This window comes from Neolamprologus brichardi, chromosome 2, assembly GCF_056152115.1.
Source record: "Neolamprologus brichardi isolate AB-2024 chromosome 2, ASM5615211v1, whole genome shotgun sequence".
Lineage (NCBI taxonomy): Eukaryota > Metazoa > Chordata > Actinopteri > Cichliformes > Cichlidae > Neolamprologus > Neolamprologus brichardi.
In genome coordinates, this window is record NC_142105.1 from 3,469,440 (window position 1) to 3,491,411 (window position 21,972).

General features: G+C 40.6%; 2 protein-coding genes across 3 annotated transcripts; both read left to right on the forward strand.

The window, feature by feature from the left end:
- The first annotated feature begins 138 nt into the window (after nucleotides 1-138).
- Nucleotides 139-15,954, forward strand: maea (macrophage erythroblast attacher, E3 ubiquitin ligase). Its single transcript, XM_006804533.3, has 9 exons — nucleotides 139-246; nucleotides 4,122-4,304; nucleotides 6,363-6,566; nucleotides 11,690-11,812; nucleotides 12,465-12,541; nucleotides 12,651-12,759; nucleotides 13,968-14,101; nucleotides 14,252-14,447; nucleotides 14,580-15,954. Exons 1-9 carry the CDS (start codon nucleotides 178-180, stop codon nucleotides 14,673-14,675), a joined length of 1,191 nt encoding a protein of 396 aa, XP_006804596.1. The 5' UTR covers nucleotides 139-177; the 3' UTR covers nucleotides 14,676-15,954.
- A 1,545-nt stretch (nucleotides 15,955-17,499) lies between these two features.
- Nucleotides 17,500-21,673, forward strand: LOC102776150 (heterogeneous nuclear ribonucleoprotein A0-like). 2 transcript variants are annotated; one of them, XM_035913758.2, is made up of 3 exons: nucleotides 17,500-18,664; nucleotides 20,030-20,141; nucleotides 21,569-21,673. In XM_035913758.2, exon 1 carries the CDS (start codon nucleotides 17,570-17,572, stop codon nucleotides 18,473-18,475), a length of 906 nt encoding a protein of 301 aa, XP_035769651.1. In that variant the 5' UTR covers nucleotides 17,500-17,569; the 3' UTR covers nucleotides 18,476-18,664; nucleotides 20,030-20,141; nucleotides 21,569-21,673. The 2 variants fall into 2 exon arrangements, with proteins under 2 accessions (XP_035769651.1, XP_087702305.1); XM_087846179.1 differs by having other exon boundaries at nucleotides 20,030-21,673.
- The last annotated feature ends 299 nt before the right edge of the window (nucleotides 21,674-21,972 follow it).

A 21,972-nucleotide genomic window follows, 5' to 3' on the forward strand; every position in this document is an offset into this window, starting at 1 on the left:
AAATGTTGTGCACAAGGTAACGTCATTTCGTTATGTTTGCATAGTAAGTGCTGAATCCTGAACGTCTTCAGAGTCAGTACTTACACCGTCCCACCAGATGGCGATAGTGAGCGCTGAGCCCATTCTGAGCTGATAGAAAAAAAACACAAACAACCACAAGAAAACCACAAAACCAAGATGGCGGTGCAGGAGACAGCATCTCAACTGTCCATGGCTCTCAAAGTCCAAGAATATCCCACCCTGAAGGTAAACACAAACGCAAAATGGTGTATATTGATAGCTCAATGAGTCTGCAGTTGCAAAAATACGCAATGCGTGCTGTGCCACTTGTAAAAAAATCGGAATTAGTCGTTCATTAGATAGCGAGTGAACTCGTCAGGGAGGCTAACGCTAGCTGAATTAGCTTAGCCAGGCACCTAGGGTCCGTAAAGTGCTTGTTTTTATGAGCGGATGTAAAAATATGAGTGGTCCCCTAAATGATATAAGCTGGGGGTTAGTTGGTTAGCTTCCTGCTGGGTTAATTCTTTTTATTATGGACTCTGAGTCCGTCAGAGGCCCAAAAGCTGATAGCTTGACTTTTTGTTGGGTTTGGCCTGATTATCCTTTTAACCATGGCTCGTGAGCTCACCTAAGTACCTACCACCTACCTAATGGTGCATCACCTTAAAGATGGCTGGCTTGTGGGAAGCATGCTTTTTTGTGTAGTGTATGTGTGCGAGTGTACAGCTTGTCTCCTGCGCTGACCTGGACATTTAAAAAAGACACTGGGATAGGAGGTTTAAGGGTTACAGTTTATATGGTTACATGGAAGCAGCATGGTTACTCGCCCCCAGTCAGAGAAATGACATGCAAACGTGATTGGCCTGCTAACTCGGCCGTTAGCTTAGCTACGGCACTTAAAACCAGTATTTGTCGTGTTTAACGAGCAGCCTGCCCAATTCATAACGTCAAAGCAAGCGAAATCCGGGCTGGTTCGGAGATAGGTGGGTTTAAAGCTTTCGGGGGAGGAGGAAGATCCACTAACCAGGTGCTGTCAGGCGGAGAAGCAGCACTGTGAGTTAGCGCAGTGTCATCAGATTGCTGCTGCTGCCTCTCTGTACTTCAAAATGGCCAGTGAGAGAAATCACAGCCTGCCGCCGCCGCACACACGCACGGTTTTCCTCCATTCCACATAACGCTGCTGCTGCGACACCGCTGCTAAAAGACAGGTCCGGGCTGCTTCCTGTGATCAGGAGAGCGTCGTCATATAAAGACAGCAGGGCTGTGAGTACCGGCGCATTTACTGCTTTTGTGTGGTAACTAATTGTGTAATGTTGCATGATGGATGGAGGCATTTCCTGCTGCAGCTGATGTTAAAATGCCTCTGTGCTGAGCATGCATGGCTTTGGTTTGGGGATGTCTCTGGCTGCTATGGTTGGATGCTGCAGTGAGATGATGGGCACCATTTTAAGACAGGAGTGATGGTTGTAATTGGCATCAAATGGGAGTCTACAGCTGCAGGACAGCACTGTTGATTACATTTGGAGCTGTATTGAGCAGGATTTTATCATTGTAATAATGCCTGTCCCAGAAACTGAAGAAGGTTCTAATCTGATCTGTATTTCTACATTACTAAGCATATATAAAGATCTCACAATTAAGACACAAAGGTATTGAAATGTTGAGAGCAAAATGCAGTCAAAATGATAATTAAATCACTTGAGCCTTGTATTGATTATTACTGTGATTGTTATTAATATGTAATGTTTGCTGTTTGAAATGGGCTTCCTGTTGTCTCTTCCAAGGATTCACAATTATGAATGATAACCACCATACTCATATACTGTATGGCTTTTACTGTGATAACAGTCTGCTTTGTGTTCATGGCTGAATTACATGTTCACTCTTGACTAAATCAAGGTCGTATCATAAAGGGGTTACTAATCTTAGCAATGTTATAACATCTAGTAGCCAGTCAAATTCAGAAAGGGGATATTTCAGTTTTCCCAACATGCAGCTAAAAAAATTTTGCAGACATGGGCCTTATGGATTATTTAAGGATATGTGCTATTTATTTTTTTTATAAAAATGTATCTGAAAAGCTGTTAACAAGTAAAAGACTTTATGGCTAAATTATAAAGGAGAATGTGTGCTTCCATGTGTGGTCACCACCCTCAAAGCCTTCTTTTTGAGCCAGGAAAAACCTGGGTTAGCACAGTCTGTGCCAGCAGGTATGCCATTGACATGACCATCTACAGAAAAAGTTGTTTATAAAAAAAATCAGAGTTATCTGAGTCTGTTTGAATTGCCATGAGGATGAGTCTGCCACAGAAAAAAATATGTAATCATTTTCAAGCAGCTTTTTAAAAAAATGAGCACGGAGTTTTGTAAAAGTTAATTAGAGCATACCAATCTACCATTTAGCTACTATATTACTATGTTACCAAAGCCTGCTACATGTGTTTTTCCCCAGAACAAAATCAAAAACATTGACATGTTCAATAAGTGTTGTGAATTGAGGAGACTACACATTTGTGTCTGTCAGCTGGCCAATGACAGCAGGACAATTAATAGATTTATATTAAAAATGTAACACAGACATATTGAAATGACTTTGACGTAATGCAAACTGATTATGCTCTCTAATGACCCTCTCTGAGCCAGGAAAAACCTTTTACCTACGTTATAAATATACCTCGGCTCTTCCTTACATCTTGCTAAAATCATCATCTTCTGTGTTGAAAAATTTGAGTTATGAGTACCGGTAGTTATTTGTTGATCTGGGCGATCGTGGCTCAAGAGTTGGGCGTTCGTCTTGTAATCGGAAGGTTGCTGGTTCGAGCCCCGGTTCCGACGGTCTCGGTCGTTGTGTCCTTGGTCAAGACACTTCACCCGTTGCCTACTGGTGGTGGTCAGAGGGCCCGGTGGCACCAGTGTCCGGCAACCTCGCCTCTGTCAGTGCGCCCCAGGGTGGCTGTGGCTACAATGTAGCTGCCATCACCAGTGTGTGAATGGATGGATGATTGTGTATAGTGTAAAGCGCTTTGGGGTCTTTAGGACCAAGTAAAGCGTTATACAAATACAGGCCATTTACCATTTAAACAGAATATTTGCTGGTCAATAAGTAAGTATAAACTTTGTCTGTGGCGAATCCTGACTCTAATGTAGTCGTCACTGAAAGATATTAGGGAGTGGAGGCTGACATAAAGGTAATGTTTAATCTGTTATATTCTGATGGGAGCTGTTAGTGTAATACGAAAAAAGGACATCCAATAATTTTTTGGAGTATATACCAATATGTGGTAAAGTAAGCTATCTGAGAAATGCGGCCCATTTGGGCTTTGCATTTGGTGCTGCATTTTCCAGTTTGTCCCCCCCGATTCCTTCCTCGCCATCTTAGTAATCTGTGACATAAACTTGGCTCTGAATTAAAAGAAACGCTCCCTTCAATCGGTCAAAGCACTTCTTTTGTTGATCCAGCATGTCAGCAGAGGGAATATTAAGAATCACATGAAACTAGTTAAGTACTTTTATTGTTGTGCAAAGAAAATCAGTACATAATTTAACAAAGCAGGTTTCTCTGAAAAGGATGTGGTTTCGAATGCTTTTTTAGCTTTTTCAAGCTGAGTTTTCAGAAGAAGTTTACAGACTCTGGCTGCGCTCCAGTGTGTGCCAACTGGTGAGGGGAAATGGTGTTTTCCCCCCTTCTCTTTGTGGTCTGGATGAAGTTCTTGAATCTGTTGTGACAGCTTACTTGCTGTTCTAAAATTGAATGACCATAAATTGATATGGAAGTTTTATTTAAAGTGAACTGACGGAGAAAGTAACATTTTTACAGAAATCTGCTGGCAGTTTTTCAGTTTAAGTATTAGGACATGTTTAAGCAGGAGTTTAGCATCATGTTTTTGTTCTTCATTCCAGATGAAACGGCATAAATTAGAGAACAGAACATCTCAAATTAAGGATAATTGTTCTGTATCAAGGATAAGAAAAAGTAAAGCTTTAGTATTTAAACAGATTTCTACCATATTGTCTTGAGGTAATTCACATATTGAGCTATAATTGTAGCTTATAAAATTACACTAAGATGCATTAATCCCCTTGAATGAATGTCTGAAATAGAACATTTATGATGTCTACAGGTGCCATACGAGACTCTGAACAAACGCTTTAGAGCGGCTCAGAAGAACATCGACAGGGAGACGAGTCACGTCACAATGGTAGTTGCGGAGCTGGAGAAAACGCTCAGCAGCTTCCCCGTGGTTGACTCGGTGGTGTCCCTGCTGGATGGAGTGGTGGAGAAACTCAGTGCCCTGAAGAGGAAGGTAAGAGATACAGGCATACACATTTTCCAAGTGTAACAGTCAAGTCCTTCCAGACTGGTAGGAGTGCCAAGTTTCCTTTTAGTTTTAGTGAGGGAGTTTGCAGCTCTTGAACGTCATGTTTTTGAAGGCATAAAAGTCGATATTTTCCGCTTCCTTTTATGATAACACTTGATTTTATGAACATGCATAGCTTTGCACATGTTCTTTTCATCCCTAACAGAGTAAATCTCTGATATCCCTGACTCTCTGCGGTTGCTTGTTTTCTGTTCCACTGAAGCTGACCACACAATAGAGGGTCTATCAGTTTCAACTTTAGCCTTTTCTCTGGAAGCAGTCTGAAGCACTGCTTTTATACAAAAAGGCAATGACAGAGATAATCAGGCCCAACAGGAAGATGGCTTTCAAGTGCAACTGTGCAGCTGTATATAGTTTTATCATAATAGTCATCCCTGTGTATGTTGTCATTGCTACACTTACAGGCCTGTGTTTTAAAATGTTTCTGGCATTATTTAAAATCTCGCTTCTGGAAAGAGAGAAAACAGAAGGCCAGAGAAATCTCAATTTTACTTGGCAGCTGTTTGAACTAGAGATGGACCAATCCGATATTACGTATCGGTATCGGTCCGATACTGACGTAAATTACTGGATCGGATATCGGAGAGAAATAAAAAATGTAATCCGATCCATTAAATATCAAAAAAGCACCTCACAAAACTTGCGATACGGCGTAACTCGGCTCATAACCGTAGCACGTCGTACAAGTACTCTTTAAAATACCAGAATAGGAAGGATGGAGCAGGTTTAAGTTTATTAGATTGAGCAGTTTTGCTGAACTATGAAATATTTTGGGTGCAGTGTATTTTTTGCATACCGGTATAACAGAATAGCTTTAGTGTTGTTGTTTATTTAAACTTGAGTATGAACTTATACGAAATGCAGCAAGATATTAAAAAAACAGTTTTATTGATTAAAAAAACACTATATCGGATTCATATCGGTATCGGCAGATATCCAAATTTATGATATCGGCATCGGACATAAAAAAGTGGTATCGTGCCATCTCTAGTTTGAACCCGATTGAGGGAAGAAATAACTTGATGCTTTTTGTAAAGAGATAAAGTGCACGCCTTAAAAGAGGCACTTCAATCGTGCAGCTAAATTTTGGTCATGCTCTGTGGGCCTTTCTAAGTTACTTCTGCACACCGTCATTTTGCCTAACATGTAAAATAGTGTGAAGAGGTAAAGCAGAACCAACCACCTACATCTTGTTAACCTGGAGTAGAAAAGCTGTTATACATCTATACATCACATGTATTATCTTTTTTCCAAACAAAATCTTGCTTCACGTAGAGCCGACCATGGAAAACCACAGTAATCACTGTTTTAGCAAAAGCACCTCATTAGGTGGGTTGCATTTGTTTGTCAAGGAAAGCTCCAATGGTGGCTCGTGTGTTGAGCTGTCAAATCGCACTTTTGCTTTTTAAAAAAATAAAATTTTTACCTTTATGTCGACATTCTCAGCAGATACAAAAGGTTCATTTTGGGCGGGGGAAGGGGGGAACTTTAATTGTGTATCAGATTATGTCATATTAGACACCGCACTGATTTGGCATCTGAAATCTGAGAAGTGAAAAATAAAAGTTGCTTTGTTCCATTTCTACCAGGAAAACAATGCGTATCTAAATTGGTGTTATACAATTTTATATTTGTTTCTTTTTAAAGTTACTCTAAAAGTACAAGATGTGCTGAAAAGCGAGCCTAGGATTGTAATTATGTGCTGAACGATCACTGAGTCCTTACTACTTGTAACAGTGGAAAGAAATTACTCCTTTGTGGTTGTGATCCATAATTTACATCCTGCCGTGTCTGTTTGTTCCAACAAAACTTGAGCAGCGTTCAAGGTTTCTGACTTCTTGGTTTCAGTGTTCAGGGTTTGTTCCTGTTCTACAGTCAACCATGCTACATGTCATAAACATAATTCATTTTAATTATCCTTCTTAGAGAAACAATTAACAGGAAGCACTTTGTAGCTCTCGTGATTGTGTTTGTGTCCCGTAGGCTGCAGAGTCCATTCAAGCAGAAGACGAGAGTGCCAAGCTGTGTAAGCGTCGCATCGAGCACTTAAAGGAGCACAGCAGCGACCAGCCAGCTTCAGTTAACCTGTGGAAGAAGAAACGGATGGACCGCATGATGGTGGAGCATCTGCTGCGCTGTGGCTACTACAACACAGCTGTGAAACTGGCCAGACAGAGCGGTATAGAGGTAATTACAGGGCTCCTACAGTTCATGCACAGAAAGAGGCAAAGGTTTAGTTTTTCTGTATTTCTTCATAAATATGACCTGAAATATTTTTTTTAAAAAGAGAACCTAATTAAAGAAATTGTTCTATGATTTACATTTATTCACTGAGGGTTTGATCCAGTATTATGTATCTGCAAGGGGAAAAGGTATTAACCTTTACTTTCAGTATGTAGTGCAGGAGTAATTGCAACTTAACTTCTGAACTTGAATACTTCAGAACTTATCGTTCTGCACATCAGTTTAACCCTTTAAAGCTGGTCACAGCAGCACGCTCTGTTTTGCGGAACTATTTTTAAATCCCGGTAGCACTGCAACCACGTGAGCTAGCGCAATAATTTTTTTTGCATATGAAACCGGAGGAGTTGTACTTACATCTTATGCCATCAGCTTGTCCTCGGTCACGGTTTCCTTCCACATAAAGCTTTGCAAAAACTGCATAAAAAGCACTTGCAGCAACAAAAACATAATATTCCAGAAACATATTTTGCCGATCCGATCAGCTGTTCATAACACTTCCTACGTCCATCAGCACGAACTATCGCATGTCCGCCAATGACCTGCCCGAAACAGGAAGTGACGTCATTTTGCGGAAATGTAGTTTTTTACCATCAGGGCCTCATGAGCCTATACTGGTGTTTTTAAAAGTTATGTTTGACTTTATGACTTTCTGTGTCGTTTCTGGGATGCTTAGGACTCATATTGCACTGCTGGAAATAGTTTATTTTGATGCATATGCTGCTTTTTTGCAAATCTGCACTATAATATTTATTTTCGTTTTTCCTGCAGTATATAAAAATTGGTGTATTTCAAAAATAAAACTATGAAGACACTCAAAATAAATTTCCTGTGGTGGGAAACTAGTTTGTGCAACTTCTTTGTATTTGCAGTTTTGAGGGATAAGCCTCTTAAATTTCTCTAACTAGAAATATATGTTAAAAAAACAAAAAATATTTTAATTTTTTTTGTAGTTTATTGCACTTTTTTGCAATTTATGTAATTACTATGCACTTAATGCAGACATATTATTAAAATTTGGGCTGTAATGGTTGTATTGATGTATAGCAACTTGAAATGCTCCCAAAAATGGCTCCACAGCATGTAAAAATATAATATAAGCTCTGGTGGACTTGGTTCTATGGTAGGTCTTAAAGGGTTAAAGGACTTTTAACCAGTTCCTTATATACAGAGTGTTTAACTCCAAGAAGGATTTTGCTGATACAAACCAGCTGGTTGGTCAGTGGCAGGCCCTCTTCAGATCTGTGACAGATCCCTGCTGGATCTCCATCTGCTCCTTGGCTGTTAGGAGATTTAGTGAATACAGCCCTGACTCTTAAAGCAGAATTCATGGTACTGTCCTTGTGTTTCTGTGGCTTTTAGCTATTGAGAGTGAAGGATTATGGATGTTCTGTCTTTGCACACGTCCTTGCCTCATATCAAAACAACAGCTGCATGTGGCACTACGGTGGTGATGATAGGCAAAGGTAGAGTTAAAGGGAGCAAGAGTGGACTTCAGCAGCAGCTTGAAGTACAGACTGTGGCTACACTGGACAGCTTTCATTGTTCTTAACACTCTGTTTCTTTACACCATGAAAAGGTCTTTGTTATGATTTAGACTTGCAGTTGAAGGTGAACCAAAAAGACCAACAACAGCGCGTACACGAACAAGACGACTTTCCTCACTGCCCTCTGTTCATAACAAACAGCTACAACATGTAGAGACACCTAAGTAGGAATGTGGTTTTACATTAATAATGGATAAACATTGGTTTGTTTATCCAACAGGAAGAGCAGTGATAATGGGAACTCATATTTAATTGTATCTGCAGCGATATTGATTTATTTGTTGATAGGAAATCTAAAATGGGGATAGTTTTAATGAGAGAACAAGCCAAATGGCCATAAGGGAGCCTGCATTAGGCTACGTTCACACTGCAGGCGAAAGCGCATCAAATCCGATTTTTTTTTGACCCTATGCGACCCATATCTGATCATGGTGTGACAGTGTGAACGGCACAAATCCGATATTCTCAAATCCGATCTGGGTCACTTTCGTATGTGGTACTGAATCCGATACATATCCGATGTTTCAGAAAGCGACTGCTGTTTGATGGTCATGTCGCATTAAATCCGTCTTTTACGTCACTGACACAGGACAGACGCCAATTATCAGCACAGGAGAAGACATTGTGAACGCTTCCTGGCCATCCGGTGTAGATGTTAGTGAAACTGTTGGGAAGACAACGTTGGAGAAACGTGAACATTTTATTTGTTCTGTATAATCTGCAGATTCTGACAGAAATCTGCAACTATCCTTTGAAGCACCGCTCCTCTAAAACAGCAATAAGGATCATTATTAGGTTATTTACATTATTAAGTAAATAACAAAATAACTTAAAGCAAAAATTGGGAAACGTGAAGTCCGAAGTCTTTATATTAACGGCCATCAGTCAAACAATACTGTTGGTCTGGGTCTAAACAGAGCGCGTTGTGTGTGACATCTTCTTTTGCGCATGCGGCCGCTTTGAGCGTTCACACTAGAGCGCGTTTGCTGTCGCATTTTATTTGTAGTGTGAACGAGCAGACAAAAAAATCTGAATTGAGCATTAAGACCTGCAGTGTGAACGTAGCCTTAGAGTACTGTGGAATCACTAAAAGAGTAAATGCAGTGTTTTAAACCAACACTGTGAAGTTTGTCTGTGGATAATACTACTGAAAAACATGGAAATAAATTGTGCTGTCAGTTAAAACTGTCTATTTACAAACATGCCCTGCCCAAACACACCAAAAGCGTTACAGTGCTTCTCTTTTTCTGAAAAATTCAGGTGAATGCAGCCCACACAATCACAGTTTCTGCTGGAAGAACAACTACTTGAATACTGAAGCACAGACATCACTTTGCTATGAATGGTGTGATTTCATGAGCCAATGCATGAAATCTACACAGTATTTTAAAAACCATATCACCAAACTAGTTGTAATTAGAGATTACTATACAGGACAGGAAGTCCCCATCCATGCCTGTCTCTAAAACCTTTCCTCTCACTTATTTTACAGTTTTTTGTCCTCGAGATACTGTTTCAGAACATTTTTTTAATATTTATAATATTTTTTTTAATCATCTAAGATTTGTGTGATTTTTGTCTGGGACTTAAATGGCTCCCAGCTGGATAGAGAACTTCTGAGTGGCTTCATCGTTTTGAACTGCTTGCTTCAGGTCCTTTCAGAGCATTTGTATTGGATTTTCTCAGCACATGTTGCAAAACATTACCTTTACTCTTTTTAATCCTTCTTTTGTAGAATGACATGTGCTGAGCATTGCTGTCTTGCTGCACGACCCAGTTTTCTTTTTTTACAGACACATCCTGACATTTTAGAATTTTGTGGTATAATTCAAATGAATCGCTCCACTAAGGACCGGCAGACAAGGCCTGCAAACCATGACTCTAACAGTACAGTGCGTTTCAGATGGGATGAGATTCAGATGCTGGAATCTTTTTTTTCTTCAAATGTAGTGCTTATGATTTAGACCAAAAGGTTCCAGTGTCTTTTCTCTAACAAACAGCAGATGAGCAGCTGTGTTCTTTTGGAAGAGCAGTGGCATTCTCCATTCAACCGTGACATGGATAACACTGTTGTTCAGTGTTCTGCTGATCGTGGGCTCAAAAACATGACCGTTAAACCAGGCTCACACTGTGCGATTTTTTTCAGTCGCGTTATTCAGCTCCTGCTTAAACTGCACGATTGACTCGCAGGGGTTAAAGTTTGTAGGTCACAATGCAGGGCCTCACACTATATGGCCCGATGCTCTGATGCGACCTGGGTTCTCACACTGTGCGTCCATAAAAAGGTTATAACAGAAATTCTGTCGCTCCCTCTCCCTCTCTTTCACTCACGCAGACACGCACCACCACCAACTTTGCTAAATTGCTAATGAAAAACATTGATGAGGCAGCTGTGATTGAGCAGCGATGTAGATCCAACTATTTTCACGGTTGTTGTGGTTGTGATCATTTTGTGAGGCCACATCAAAAAGGCTCAGATGAGCTTTCCAAAGTTCTACAAGTGCCTCCATCGCTTGTGTCCAGATCACACGCTGCACTGCCGTGCTGCTCCAACTTTTTCGCTGACATTTGTGTTTGCACGTGCGCAGTGTGAGAAGCTGCGGTGACACTCTCACGACGGACCGAGCGATTGATGATCGGGAGCTGGTCGTGAGGTGTTAATCGCTTCTCGTTAACCCACGCAGACACCCCTGGTTTCAGGTGCAGCGTCAAGGATTGTTCAGGCTGCTTTGCACTTTGAGACTTGTGGAAAATTGAAAAAAAAAAGAATCATCCTATTATTACGTTTGTTTACGGTCAAATGTAATAACTCATTATGGTTATTTTTCATTGCGTTTTCACTGTGTAACAATTGATTGTTTGTATCTTCCTTTAAATGCCAATTTTTTTTTGCAATGCTCCTTTCAAAACACTGCAAATTGTCACGTTTATGAACAAGCAGATTGGGTGAAATACACGACTACACGATGCACGATGAAGGCCAAAATCGGGCCGATCGCCAAAACGGTCACACGACTCAAGAATCGGCTCAAAATGGGCCAAAAATCGCACAGTGTGAGCCCAGCGTTAGCCAGTGTGAGAGGCCTTTAGTTTCTGAGAAGCACGTTACCCGGGGTTACTTTGTCACCTCGGGTACTATTACACATTTTGCTCTCTGAGGAATATTTGTTAGTCAAGTTTTCCCAGGGAGGGTAACAATGGTCTTGAATTTCTCTTTTTTTTCTTTTTTTTTTCTTTACAATGTCTGTCAGCCTCTATAGAGAGTACTCAATAACCAGCCTAATGAGCATCACGTCCTTGTTTCTGACATCCTCAGAGTTTTCTTTTGTTTAAGCCATGATTGAGTTCATTAAAAATGTGTAGCGAAGATCAGACTTTAATAGATCTGTTCTTCTTTAAATTAATACCCTCAGAGCTGTTTGTCAGCTTGTTAGTTAAAGAAAAATCTTCTCGTTCACACATACCTTTCACATACAGAAATAACCTGTGTTTTTCTGTTTTTTTTGTCTCTTGTGTTTTTAGGATCTGGTGAACATTGAGATGTTCCTCACAGCTAAGGAGGTGGAGGAGTCTCTGGAGAGGCAGGAGACAGCCACTTGCCTGGCCTGGTGCCATGACAACAAGTCCCGTCTCCGCAAGATGAAGGTAGAATAATTAATGATGTTTCAAGCCATTGTTATTATATATAGCAGGGGAGTAAGAACACACTGAAGAACTATCTTAGCATCTGATCGGGCTTTTAATACCAGCTTTGATACCAATGAACCCTGAAAAAACCTGCTATCAGTTTTTACATTGCATAGTTTTGGCTCTAATAACCAACAGTCAGCAGTGTAACCGGTTTTTGATGCAAAAAATTAAGTCTTGATTGCTTTTCTTGTAGCTTTCGCTCTGCTGAGAATCCCAGCAAGTTCCCGTTTTAATCCTAAAATGATTTTATTAGACAGGGTCTGAGTCCTCAGTAGAATTCAGACGGGAGTCAATCTGACTTGTTGGCTGTTAATTATTTATATGGACGTGTCTTTGTTTTTCTTTCTCCTGAGAACATTAGTAAAATTTGGTTTAGTTTAGCTTCTTGCCAGTTGGGCAATATGTAAATCAGAAAAGCCATAGTTCCAGTTGGTAACACATGTGGATTTTTTCCCTGCTCAGTCCATTTAGATGGTAAAATATTAACAGATCATTTTGCTGTTTGTTCTGTCTCGATTTCCATGGACATTATTAATTAACCATGGGGTGGGGTTGCCTCATTTTTTAAACTCGATGCCTCCTCTTCCATCTTTCCTTTCTCTGGCAGAGTTGTCTTGAGTTCAGTCTGAGAATCCAGGAGTTCATTGAGCTCATCAGACAAAACAAGCGCATGGATGCAGTGCGGTACTTAAAACACACACACACATAATTTTTTCACCTGAAGCCTTTTACTCATGTATTTCCACATTTGCAGTTGCGTTGCTGAGATTGTGAGTCTCTCTGTGTGTATTAGACATGCTAGAAAGCACTTCAGCCAAGCAGAAGGTGGACAGTTGGATGAGGTTCGGCAGGTGATGGGCATGCTGGCCTTTCCATCAGATACACACATCTCTCCATACAAGGTAACATTAGTGTGAATGTCTACAAGGATATCATTTTATTTGATCAGAAGTCATTACACAGCAATAGTTTGTGCTTTGGTTCAATAAAAAGGTCAGATTTTCAGTCGGGCTGATAATTCTGACCTGATCATTTTTGTTTTGTTTCTGTGTTCAAATATAGATAATTTATGCTTTCTAAAGAAAACTGATATGTTTAAAAATGCTATGTTGAAAATCTCTTGCTCTGTGTTAAGAAGGAAAAAAAACACTTGGGAAAATTTTGAGAAAAACGTTAAACTCCATGGGTCTGTCCTCATGGAAATATTTGGGCAGAGCTGTGAACAAACCACCCGGACTTCTTGTGTGTTTGAAGTAAAGACAAAGCGCTACAGACACAGACCAGCCACCAGAGGGCCTCCGTTGTCTTTTACAAAAAACTCAATTCCCTTTTTGTACAGGCTTTCAGTGACACTGCTATTTTTAATTTTCCACTCCAACGTCCTCTGAATCGTACTATGGCACACTGTCACCAGGGCTTTTTCTCAAAAAGCCTTTGGCTCTTTTTCTTTCGCTTTTAGGCAAGCCAGTGTAGTGTTTGTGCCAGCTGCTCGTGCCAGAGTTACAGAAACAGCCTCTCTCCCCTGCCAGTATGCTATTAAAGGGAGAGCTTAGTAGCTTTCATTATTATCATAGTGTTTTTCCTCAATGTCATGATTAGTTATGATCATAATAAAAATAATCATAAATATAATCATGCTCAATAAAAATACTGCCAGGGGTAATTAAAAAGGATTAAACTGTAATTAATTTAGACAACTCAGTTACATTACTGATAGGATTACAGCCTACAGTCTCAGCTGTTCTTGGAAAAACCATTAATCACAATTCACTTGAAATCAACATCGCTGATTAAAGTCAGAATCTAAGACTTTCAGTGGGGCTTCTTTTTTGTCTTTTTTTAGGTGGTCCAGAAAAGAGAGCATTACTGTAATAGACTCTGGAGGAAGTAAAAATGTGTAATAGTGTTGCTATTATTGTTATTGCTGCTATAAAAGTAGCTTAGAAACTGCTCCAAGAAGATAAATGTGATGAATATGTGTGGAATCTTATTCCTTATCCAAATTTCTGATAATGGATTTTAAAAACTTGGTTATTTATTATTTTTTCAGAAATGCAGTTGTAAAAAAAAATCTTCCTTTTATTGTCTCTTTTTCTTTCTGATCTATCAGGATCTGTTGGATCCAGCCCGCTGGAAGATGCTGATCCAGCAGTTCCGATATGACAATTACAGACTGCATCAGCTGGGAAACAACTCTGTCTTCACCATCACCCTGCAGGCTGGTCTGTCTGCCATCAAGACACCGTATCCTTCCAGTGTGTGGTTCCTATTAACCCTGTCATTTCAACTTCTTAAGCTCTATGAAGATGGATGGTGTTTTTTGTTCTAAGGAGGGTCTATTCTGTGTGTTATTCCCTAAACTGCATTAATCCTTAACTCCCATTTCCAAACCAGTCAGTGCTACAAGGAGGATGGCACCTCTAAAAACCCAGACTGCCCAGTGTGCAGTAAATCTCTTAACAAGTTGGCTCAGCCTCTACCCATGGCCCACTGCGCCAATTCCAGACTAGTCTGTAAAATCTCTGGAGAGGTCATGAATGAAAACAACCCTCCCATGATGCTGCCTAATGGATATGTTTACGGCTACAATGTGAGTAAACTGCACGATGCCAGCTGGGACTGTGTAAAGATGCTTCCATCCATGTTGAAGCAATTTAAAATGCAGACTTGATGATAAAGTTTCATAAAACACTCGTTGATATTTCATTATTATCTCTTCCAGTCTCTTCTGTCCATTCGCCAAGATGACAAAGTGGTGTGTCCCAGAACCAAAGAAGTCTTCAACTTCTCTCAGGCGGAGAAAGTGTACATCATGTGATTGCTCGGATGACGCTTCTGAGTATCGACCACATCAGATACGGCCCGTCGCCCATCACCTGTGACCCGGCCCGCTCAGAGCCACCTGTGGAGCTGTGATCCAGTGCCCTTCTTCCTCCCACAGACAAAACCCACAACGGGTTTGTCGGTGGAGACTCCACCACCCCAACCCATCCCATCCACTTCCTCTACATGATCAGCTCAAGTTAGCCCATCCAGACCCCGTGCCCACCCCACCCCCTCCATTTTATCTGACAAACTGGGCTCCTCTCCTTTAAGACTCTGTTTTAGATGTGGCTAGAAGTTGTTTAATCTGATCCATTCAAGCACATGGACTATCAGCATTGTCATTATCTTACAGGCCTTCACACTGAAGATTAGAGAGTAGAGAAAAAGACTGAAGAGTGGAAAAACTGCTAGATAGATGTTTGATTTTACTACAACAAATAAAATCCTGTTGAGGTTACTTTTGACTTTTTTCCTTTTACAAATGTTGTTTGTTACTGAAATAATAATGTGGCAGAAATGTGTTAAGTCGCTGCTTTAACCATTAACACGAGATTTGAGCCTTTTTTGTGAACAGACATGGCTTCCTAGTCACACCTCCTCCTGTGGTGCATGCTGTCTGCATCGTTTGTCTTATAGCCATGTTTATGTTGGTTGTTAGGGAATATTTTTAAATGCTTCCTTTAAACTACCTAACTGGATTAATTACATTTATCTCCCTCACGATTGAAACTGGAGGATGTTTTGGGCTACAAAAGGCTTCAGTTTTAATGTAAATATTAGGTATGACTTGATCTTCATTTATAAATTCAGGAGTTTTAGAGAAATGTCATTTTAAAAAACAAAATATTTGCCATCTGCACAGATTGCTGTGTAAGTTTGAGTGTTTTCTCGGGTGTTTAAAACCTGATGTAGACTTCAATATCCTCAAGTCGAGCGGTTTTTGCCTATAATTTCTCATATCTGGAGAAGCTCGTAGTTTCACAGACAGTAATATAAATTAAGCGGTACTTGCTCCCGTAAAGAAATGTACTAAATTTTCAGACAAGAAAACCATCTCTGATGTTTTTAGCTTCCAAATGAAAAACACAAAAAACAGTCTTCCCATTTTTGGTGTGACAGGTTTGGTGTTGACACTTTATTTGAGTTTGTTTGAAATTTTGCCTTTAAAAAGACATTCTGGGTGATTTTTAGTCAACTGGACGTTGCCTACAGTCTGAATTTCATAACTATTTTCCCAGTGAAGCCTCGATAATAAAGAGAAGGACAATGGCGATGCGTTACCAGTCTTGTACTCTATGTTGAAGCTGCTTGCAGCACCATTATTACAGGCTTTAAAAGACCATTTCATTTAATATTCATTCACATGCCTTTACTGAAGGTAAAGACTTTGTCTTTCCTTACAAAGACAGGAGGAGGAGAGGAGTCACGTTCAACCTTTATGGCTTTCAAACGTACTATAGAAGGACTGGGATATAAAATATTATGGAGAAGGACCTGAAAATCAAGCCTGAACACCCAGAATAATCAAAAAATGCAGGTTAACATAATCAATTTTGTGGTCGGTCCTTTCTTCCATCTGTTGTTTTATCAGCAAACCACCTCGTTTGTGTCCATCTATAGTTTGGAGCTGTATCTGTGCAGACACAGACTGTCCTGTGTGTGTTTGTGTTGGTAGAGTAGAAATGGGGATTGTTTCATGAGCAATATGCCTCATAAAGGTTTCAGTAAACTTTGATTTTGGTGTTTCTTTGTTTGCCGTCTGCTTTGCTCTTGTCTGCTCTGAAATCTGCATCACCATAAGCTGTTGGTAGGTGTGGTTATTCTCTGCACATAATTAAATCAAGTATCTTTCACCTGAAACTACATCGCCATAGCCCGAGGACGTCGGGATTCGAGGGAGGGGAATTGGCCTTTTCTTTGTGTTTGATCACTTACATGGAGATCGTGGCAGGAAAGATAAGGAGAAAAATAGGCAGGATAATTAGCTTATCTGTTATTGCTGTATCTAACAACCGAAACCTGCAACTTCTGCAGAAAACACATCAGCCACTGACAAGGTTTTCTTCTCCAGATTAATCCAGTATTTTTCTCATTTGCTGTTTAACATGTAAATTAGTGAAAAATAATGTCTGCTACAATTTCACACACTAGTTGAGAGCCTATTCAGTTTCTACAGCCTTTCTTACCTTGATAAATACGGAAGAAGATTAGGACTGCTGGGGAAAAAAGTGAGCACGTCTTTTTTTCTTCTTCTTTTCCAGATTTCTGAGAAAAAAGTCAGAATTCAATCTCAGAATTCTGGAAAAGAAGAAGAAAAAAGACGTGCCCACTTTTTCCAGTGGCCCTAATCCTCTTCCGTAGATAAAACCAAATATAAAAATTGTAATTTAATTAGCAAATCTTCCAATGCCATATTTCGGAGAGATGGAAAAGAGAATAAGTCTGAATGAATAAGTCTTTTTTTTTTCATCTGATTTATTGGGTTATAGCCTCGCACTCTTTAAAATAATGAGAATAACGTTATTTGTCATTTTAGGAGGAGATACGCAATACATAACAAGGTTCTCCACATCCATGTTTTAAGGTCAAAGTTTTTGAGATCGATGTGGTTTAGTAATACGTGAGAAAAGGGTAGCATGGCCAAAACTATTCACTGTAGTTAAGTGTTTTTAAATCATGGATTATTCATGTATCTTCAGTCTTTTTCGTGTCTCTTTTTCTACAAAAGAAACAGCAGTAGACCGGAAAAGGCGGTGCTAATAGTCAGCCTAGCATGTCGTCACAGCGCGTAGGATATAAATACAGCTGCGTTCTCCCCCACCTCCATCTTGAGCTCAGAGCATTGTTGAGGGTGTTTGGGTGCAATCGATTCGCCATTTTTCAAAAATGACCGACCAGCTTTGTAAACTTTTCGTCGGTGGGCTCAACGTGGACACCGACGACGATGGCCTACGCAAGCATTTTGAGCAGTACGGCACGCTCACCGACTGCGTTGTCGTCGTGAACAAGCAGCTCCAGCGGTCTCGCTGCTTCGGCTTTGTAACCTACTCCACGCCGGAGGAGGCCGACGCGGCAATGGCGGCTAGGCCGCACACCGTCGATGGCAACGCGGTCGAAGTGAAGCGAGCCGTGGCAAGAGAGGATGCAAACAAGCCCGAGGCCCTCGCTAAGGTGAAGAAAATCTTCGTTGGCGGTCTGAAAGACGACATCGAAGAGCAGCATCTGACTGAATACTTCTCCCAGTACGGGCAGGTCGAGAAGTCCGAAGTGATCTCAGAGAAGGAGACCGGAAAGAAAAGGGGCTTCGGCTTTGTGTACTTCACCGATCACGACTCGGCCGATAAGGCGGTTGTCGTGAAATTTCACACCGTCAAAGGACACAAAGTTGAAGTAAAGAAAGCCCTGACCAAACAGGAGATGCAGGCAGCCAACAGAACCTCTATGACACCGAGAGGCAGAGGCGGTAGAGGTATGAGAGGAAATCAAAATGGCTACGGCGGCAGGGATTATGGCGGAAACTACAACTACGGTAATGGCGGAGGCTACAACTGTGGCGGCTACGGAGGGTACGGCAGCGGGCCATATGGGGGTGGCTATGGAGATCAGGGAAGTGGCTATGGCGGTGGCAACGGCTACAATGAGTTTGGCAGCGGCTATGGCCAGCATCCTTCTGGCTATGGCCCCATGAAAGGGCCACCTTTCGGCGGCCAGAGGAGCGCAGCTCCCTACACCAGAGGCGGCGGCGGCGGTGGCGGCTACCCAAGGGGGGGCTACGGCGGCGGCGGCTATTAAATGAGACTGCACGATGGAAAGCAACCCCCACTATTGTCCCACAAATTGCCCTCTCCCCTCAGCCCGGAATTGGACGCCAAGAGTCAAAGCCAGTAACGGAGCGTCTGCCGTGAAATCCAACCATGGCAGAGATACGGACACAAAGACCCCCTCCCCCAAATCATTACGAAGACCTCCAAACCCAAACAGGTAGGAAGGTCACTTCCCAGAACACCTGATTATAACGAGAAGCGGTTGTTGCCGTTCAACTAGGACACATTAAGACGAAGAATAACATCGCTTTTTATTATGTACTCACGCCTCCGGCGTCTAGTTGTCGTCTAGAGTTGAATTTATTTTTTATTTGCGTTCACTCGTTGTTTTTGGATTTTTTCGATGTAGGATTGTTTTGCTGACAAGTTCTGATTTATTTTTAATATTTGCATTTTAAAGCAGTTCGTTTTCGATTTTGTTTTTTCTGCAGAAAACTTAGTGTGACTTTTCAATGTATGAGGATGAGAAAGCATGTTTATGGTTTTTCATAGCTATGTCATTATTGATAACGGACATATGTATTATTTACTTATTGGGTCATTCAGCAAAGGCGGGACGGGACGCAGGACCACTGTTTCCTTCTCCCTTATTGTACCAAACCTCTCAGCCAGTCTCAGTCTAAATATTGTTCATGTTTCCTTTACCTGTAGCAATATCTAATGTATATTGTATACTTTCATGTCTGGAGAACAAAACCTACTGTTAAAAAAACAATTTGCTATGCTCATGTATGTTCATTTTAAATAAAACGTTATACCACTTAGCTTAGTTATTTTACTTATTTAACCAGGCTTCCTCAAGTTCATCCACAGGTATATAAGTGGCGTCACCTTGTTGCTCTTTAGTTACATGGCATCATTCCCACAGTTTATTCCCTTACACTCAGGTGGGTGAAACGGTTAATGGTTGTAGTCTACCCACAGCCAATGCATGTAGGCTTTGTAGGGTGTGACGTTGTTTTAAAATTATGTGGTTTTTAGATATTGCTAATAACTCTTTATTTTTCTTCTGAATACATTTATTTATGTGGACATGAGGGCTCTGATATTTATCTTTGATTATTCCTACATTTAGGTGTTCTTACTCTTATTCCAGTAGGCTATCCCAGCCAAAATAGCCGTAGCAGTTTGTTTGTAGGCTACATCAGGACCCTGTTGATTACCTGGGGTCGATTGTGATAGGAGTCTGAAATATCTCTTTAGGATATCCACATCCAGCAAACTAGGTATGTAAATCAACCTGTCTTCACTCTGTGTTGGTCATTGTATGGCATATCTTTGAGATGGTGCACACGTGTGCCATTATTTAATTTATCAGCGTCTTATATAGCTAATCTTAAAATAATAAAAAAGGGAGGGGTGGGTGGGTTAATTTTTATTTTTTGATGGGGGTTGGAAGGGGGTCCAAGTATTGTTCCATAATTAAATGAAATGATGGAACAAGTAAATTGGAGTCTCCTCCAGAGAAGCTTTTGCTCAGTGCAGAATCTCACCCTGTTGTTTTCTTTCTCATCTCCTCCAGGTTGCTTCTGTAACCTGGGCACGAGGACGGTAACCCCCGAAACGATGGGGGTGTGTGTCTCTCCACGCTGACAGTGGGGACCAAAGAGTGGTTGTGCCTTCTTCCCCCACAGGTGAAGTCAGTTTTCAGAGGATTCCCCCGGTGTGGTCAAAGGCAGTGTTAATGTGCATTTTAATGTGAACTGTTACTGGGTTTCCAGGGAATTTTGATTATACAGGACCACAGTGCTACTGACTAACCAGTGTACACCTTTGATGCATTTGTTTAAAAAAAAAAAAAAGTACTGAATCCAAATCGGGGTTTTCTAGCCTTTTTGGTCTGGAACACCTTCTAAAATAAAGCGTTTTCTTAGTCCTCGTTAGTGTGTTCTTTTTGGTGTATTTGAGCTTTTACAGTTTTGACTTTCATCTAGTTAACTTATTAATTTGTGTTTAATACCAGAATAAATCATTGTATGAAAGGAGAACTTGGCATTGAGTAACAGTGCCCAAATAAACTTGAGGTCAAGTCTGAGAATTTTCTACTTGATTCAACATCTTGGTTGGAAACCACCAATGTTCATGTGCGTTTTTGCGCTGTTTCAGAAGTATTTAACGCTTGAAGCTGATAATTGTAAAGCTTTTTAAAATGCATTTCAAGTCAGCCAAATGCTTTGTGGGGTTTTGGCAAAAGAGAAACTGTTCAAATGGCTCTTGTAGTTCTGGTTTTACTTGTTTAGCAAGACCAGTAAAAATCGAGTTGATCTTGGTAAACAACACAGTTGACCCTACATTTGTCTACAGACTTGACTTCACATTTCATTTTTTCTAACTTGCAAATAAGTAATTAAAATAATACACTTGTCGGCTTTTAATGTGGTAATGGATGGTTGTAAAATTAACACATGACGGGTCAGTAAATGGAAGGGGTGGGGAATAAAAACATGGGAGATGGTGGCAGACCCCACTGCGCCTCAATGCTTCTTACCTAAATTATTAAAGTGTTCAACAGCTGCAAAGTGGGCTAGCTGTTAAAACGGCCTCCACATTTGACAATGAACGTTAGTCATATATAATTGAACACAAGGGAGATGATGCTACTTTGTATCAGGTAAAAGCCATAATGCACTCAGAATTTGCATAAACAAACACTGTAGACCAAACTAGTCATCTACACAACGTGGACTGTTCAGCTATTTGGTTTTTCCAGCACTGCTTTAAGTCTTAAAGTCTGCTGACTACTGTCTAAAAGTGAATCTCTTGGTCTTTGTGGTTCTTGAAGCAGTTTTCTCAGATTAATTGAAAGATGTTCATTTTTAAAAACGTAAACAGAGCGCTTCAATGATGAAATGCAAGACAGTACTTGATGTCTTGGCTTTAATGAGCACTAGAAAATCAGTACAAGAGTTGACTAAAACTCCCACAGTAATCTTAAGTATTTGTTAGGGTTTAAATAAAAAAATGAAAGCCAATCTGAGGTTTTGTGCTGATTAAAAAGGAACTGCTTGATGTGGTCATGAGTGTAAATTATGCTTTTGTTCTCTTACCTTTTTTTTTATAGGATGATGGTGCTTGACGAATTCTGATCACCCTGTAGGAAAAGGAAACTTATGTTGGCCTTTCTTTTTATGAATTCACAATAAATCAATATATTTTTGTATATCAAGATGTCTGTTATGTTGCTTTTTTACACTGAGGGCAGTCTGATTGCTGGTTTTCAATCTGTTGGGTGGAGGGTTTGCAGAGGTGGGAGCCCAGAGATGTAAAGCTGGTATGTGTTTTTGTTTTAGGGGAGTTGTATAAAACATGCAGAGTGCCCTTCTTTACTGTCCATCCCATGTGTTCCATTATACAGCGTGGATTTCATGGTTTTTCTATATGCATAGCACATACTGTGCAAGTTTTGAAGGTGCCTTGTGGAGGTCTGCCCATCACCACCACTCCTATTTGGTCTCCTTCCACTTT